Source organism: Anopheles bellator, unplaced genomic scaffold (genome assembly GCF_943735745.2).
Source record: "Anopheles bellator unplaced genomic scaffold, idAnoBellAS_SP24_06.2 scaffold00804_ctg1, whole genome shotgun sequence".
NCBI classification, from domain to species: domain Eukaryota; kingdom Metazoa; phylum Arthropoda; class Insecta; order Diptera; family Culicidae; genus Anopheles; species Anopheles bellator.
Window position 1 is genome coordinate 1 of NW_026684928.1, and position 4,389 is coordinate 4,389.

General features: G+C 44.0%; 1 protein-coding gene and 1 non-coding gene across 2 annotated transcripts; both read right to left on the reverse strand.

The window, feature by feature from the left end:
* Positions 1–811: 811 nt before the first annotated feature.
* Positions 812–2,878, reverse strand: LOC131214399 (ras suppressor protein 1-like). The gene is made up of 6 exons (XM_058208779.1): positions 2,734–2,878; positions 2,473–2,523; positions 1,879–2,118; positions 1,738–1,820; positions 1,419–1,666; positions 812–1,356 (listed from the first exon to the last, which is right to left on the reverse strand). Exons 1-6 carry the CDS (start codon positions 2,876–2,878, stop codon positions 1,263–1,265), a joined length of 861 nt encoding a protein of 286 aa, XP_058064762.1. The 3' UTR covers positions 812–1,262.
* A 330-nt stretch (positions 2,879–3,208) lies between these two features.
* Positions 3,209–3,281, reverse strand: Trnak-cuu (transfer RNA lysine (anticodon CUU)). Its single transcript has one exon. It is a non-coding gene; the product is annotated as a tRNA-Lys (tRNA).
* Positions 3,282–4,389: the final 1,108 nt, after the last annotated feature.

The window sequence follows — 4,389 nt, forward strand, 5'->3', positions numbered from 1 at the left end:
GCTGATAAAGTGGTTTATAAAGAGGAAGTTTTGGTATTGTACAAGAGAATTCATTTTATAATCTTCATAGGTTCTCTTTGGTATTGGATAAATAGAGATCAAAGCGATTCCGAAACGGATGAACACGAGAATTTTTTTCGTGTTTTAAAATGTTCGTCTTTCAACAGAGTTTACTACAACTTTATTGTTAATACTTCACCCAAGATACGTTGGATCGGTCAAACTAAGCTTCCATAAATCGAATCTTTAAAGCTACTTTGGAGTGCTTCCAACTTCAAGGTTCAATTTTAGCTTTGCATTCTGCCGGAGAAAAGTGGAGTGCTTTTGAACGAATCCGAATGGCGTGCTCAGAGAAAGGTCCAATTGACGACCCAGCAATGGTCCAATTGAAACTAATGGTGAACGTGCGCCCAAGTTCCAAATGGCATTACTTACACTAATTAGGTAAGAAAGTTTTATTGCTAGTTATAGGAATCTCTTTGCAAGATACCAGACGGCTTAAGCATCTCGAAAAAGTGCGGAAGATACTTTCTTCAAACTATAAATATGTTTTACGATTGTCTGTTACATTTGTTGATACATAAAGAGCTCAAGGACCAGAGGATCGCCAAAATGCAAGAATAATCGTGTTGTACTTTTCAATGCATTAATTTCATAACAGACGTACAACTCCATTCCAATGAGAAGAAACTATGCTAAAATGGGGTTTCAGCAAGAAACTTGACCGAGCTCCTGCTGTGCTGCGCCAATCCGTGGCAAATAAACACCCCGTGTAATAAAACTCTTTCATCGTAAATTAGTTTCAGGCACATCCATTTTATTACCGGTTTTAATTGCATTTCTTTGCTAGTCACTTTGCCACGCTGGATGTTAGCAATTAAAGGCACTGACGGATCGAAGGCGGAAGAAAACGTTGTTGTGCATCGCACACACAATCTGTGTCCTTCTTGGCACGCTAAGTCAAAGTTAATTAAATTAGTTTAAAACTATGTGCAAAGCTACAGCTGCACGACTGAACCGGCCATATGCAGAATTTGCCAGGCGTTTAGTAAGATTAGTACAAACATTAAACCTTCGTCGCAGAACATCACTTCACAAAGAATTCCTCGCACTGAGAAATTCTGTCCGAAACGATACTTGGCTGCGATCCCCTCACAGGACGGTTAAGACAAAGAAACAGCATTCCGTCGTGGATGGAAGGATGGATGGAGAAGGCACATAGATAACATTTGGTCACCGGAGACTTTCGCGAACCGGCATCCTTAAGAGCGAGCCCTGGAAGCCTTTTTGGATTTGTCCGATTTTGGCGGAATGTTGCCCGAAGATTTGCTGCCCGACGTATGGCGATTGTAGAGGCTATGGACGATAAAAATCCATTACACTTGGCCCTCAGTGTGTGTCACCGTGTTGAAACTCACATCCTGTACGCCTCGGTCTTGATGTACTCCAAGACATGGCTGATTCCGACCAGATACTGTTCCGCAATAGCCGTCACCCACGGGTTTTCCTCCATCTTCAGCACCGACTTCGGTCCCGGCATGTCTAGATTGGCGACCTCCGGGGGCAGCAAGCTCAGCCGATTGTTCTGAATGTGCAGCTCACGGATGCGCGTCAGTTCCCCAATTTCACGCGGTAACTCCAGCAGATCATTATCGCGCAGACCAAGCTGTTGCAAAAGGGGTAAAACCGGAACTCGTTACGCTCGGCAGTTTCGCACACAGGTGAGCATATGCTTACGATTTGCAGGTTTTTCAGGTTTTTTATCTCCGGCGGCAAATACTCAAACTCGTTGTCGCCGAGATAGAGAGCACGAAGCGAATCTGAAACGAATTAAGCAAAATTAGCGACACAGTTTCCGATGCCGGCGAAATTGCATACCCATCATGAAGAAATTTCCTGGCAGAACGCTCTCCTTCAAGTTGTTGTACGAAAGATCCAACACCTCTAGCACCGGAAACGCTCCAAATCCCCGGGGCAACGTGTCGAGCTTGTTGATGGAGCAGTTCAAAATTCGGAGTTTCGGCATCGACGATAAAGACAGCGGCAGTTCGACGATTTGGTTGTTGGACAGGTTCAAAATTTCCAGGTTTATCAGGTTCGCTATGCCGGGCGGAACACCTACGGAACACAAAACGGAACCTAAAATGTCCTGCGGAAACGGTGATGAAACGGTTCGTTCAAATGTAAACATCACCAGCGTTCATCCGCGAATGAACACCATCAACGTTCACGCAATTGACACTTGAATCATTCATTCGTTTGTTCCTGATCCGACACTCCACAATCACACCCTTTGTTTTGCTGTGCGATTGTTGTGAAAATCACAATTATCTACCGAAACCAATTGATATTTTACGGCCACGGCGATGAGTTGATAAGCATTATTGTTTTTGCAACACAAAATCACTTGGTCCGACCACTTTGTAGCGACGTAGGGAGCATCCGCGCTCTCGGTCTGCGACATTTACTCACTCTTTAGTTTGTTGTGGCTCAGCGTTATTCTCGTCACAAACACCATATTTACTGAAAGAATCGTAAAAAGGCTCCATTAGGACTGTATTCTTTAGAATAGTTCCAGCACATATGAATTATCTCGTATACTAAGCTAAATATCACAAGCATCTCCGAATGGGTTCACTCGCTCACGCTGGCGGATGAAAAAAACCCGTTTTTACCAAAATAGGAAATTCTGGTCCACCAACGACACGTTTCCCGCCTAGGGGCAATACTCACGCAATCCAGGTAATTCCTCGAAGTTGGAAATATTACGGTCCACCAGATCTATTTCGCGATTCTTCGTCTCACGGGCTTCGTCCAACACTTTCTTTGCTTTGCTTTGCATTTTGGCTGTCACAGGCAAACAACCGGGTTGATTCATCTTCACAATTCACGCACACGGGCCACGAGAAATGCTGTGATCGACTGACCAATAGAGCGAACGAAAAGTTTTTAACAACGCGATCTTACTATGCTCCTTCACGAGTGAGTAGGATGCTGCGCTCTCAAGAGCGGTACACTCTCCGCGCCTGAAAGTGTTAAATACAGCTCAATGATCGAATCCCACCGCCCACTGTGCCAAGGATCATGCGGATAAGAATGTTATCAGAATTAAAAAAGGAGTAAAATGTTTCCGTCAAAGCACAATAAAACACTAGCTCCAAATCTTAAAATTATGTTTCGATACAAGCAAATAATTAATTGTTTGAGACGCCCAACGTGGGGCTCGAACCCACGACCCTGAGATTAAGAGTCTCATGCTCTACCGACTGAGCTAGCCGGGCAGTTGGGTGGTAGGTCTCTAGAGTGCAACAAGAATCCGTTACACATTCTCCTTAAGCGGGGGTCACACGAAGCATAAAAGCTAGCGTAAAACCTTTTTATAATGCCAAATCGTTTACGCTTGCTGTGGCAGGCTTAAAATATAAAAAAGTTTATACCGAAATGTCAAACGTGTTTACATTTGTGTTTTTGGCCCGAGCAAATAGAAATAGAAGAGATAAGTTGATTTCTGAATATGGGGCTATGGGGCCGACGTTCAGGCGTAAATTGTGCAGTGGTAAGCCAGACTGAGACGCTCCACGATGCGCGAATAAACGTTTTGGCATTTTTGATAAATGCCAAACTGTTTGCGCTTGTGTCGAAACGTTTATGTGTCGGCCGAGGTGTAAACGCGACCGCAAAACCGAGTGTAAACACTGTTAGCAAACGCTTTGTTTACAAACAGGATAATCACAAGGAGCAACCGTCCATTTTATCGTCCGTTGTCCGTTTTACCGTCCGACGGATGGCCTAAAGGGCGGTCCAAACGCTGCGATCTGCAATGCAATATCGCATGAAGTGACATCTCCGGAGACGTCATAAATGTCACTGCCGCGGGTGGAAATCTGAAGACTCGACATGCAATTTGTGAACAAATTTCAAAACAGGGTCAGTTTGTCGGTTGACTTGTTGATGTTTTGTTTTGGCCTCTTATTTATATTTTGGACGCTTCGTCAACGTTCGCGAAAGTGTGTAACTGAATTTATAAAAATTTACGAAAGTCTGCCATGTCTTTGGCAACTAAAAAATAAAAAATATAGTGATCGGAATAAAAAGGCGGAAGCATACGATGCCATTAAAAAGCAATTTCCTCGACACTGTAACCTCTTCGCACGTTCTTTTTTCGCTTTTTAACCGAAAAGCACAATGGTAAGGCAAACCAACACAGTGTTGCTTCCATGGCTGATTCCAACATGTCCAACCGACAAACTGACCCTGTTTTGAAATTTGGTCACAAATTGCATGTCGAGTCTTCAGATTTCCACCCGCGGCCGTGACATTTATGACATCTCCGGAGATGTCACTTCAAGCGATATTGCATTGCCAGATCGCAGCGTGTAGACCGCCCTT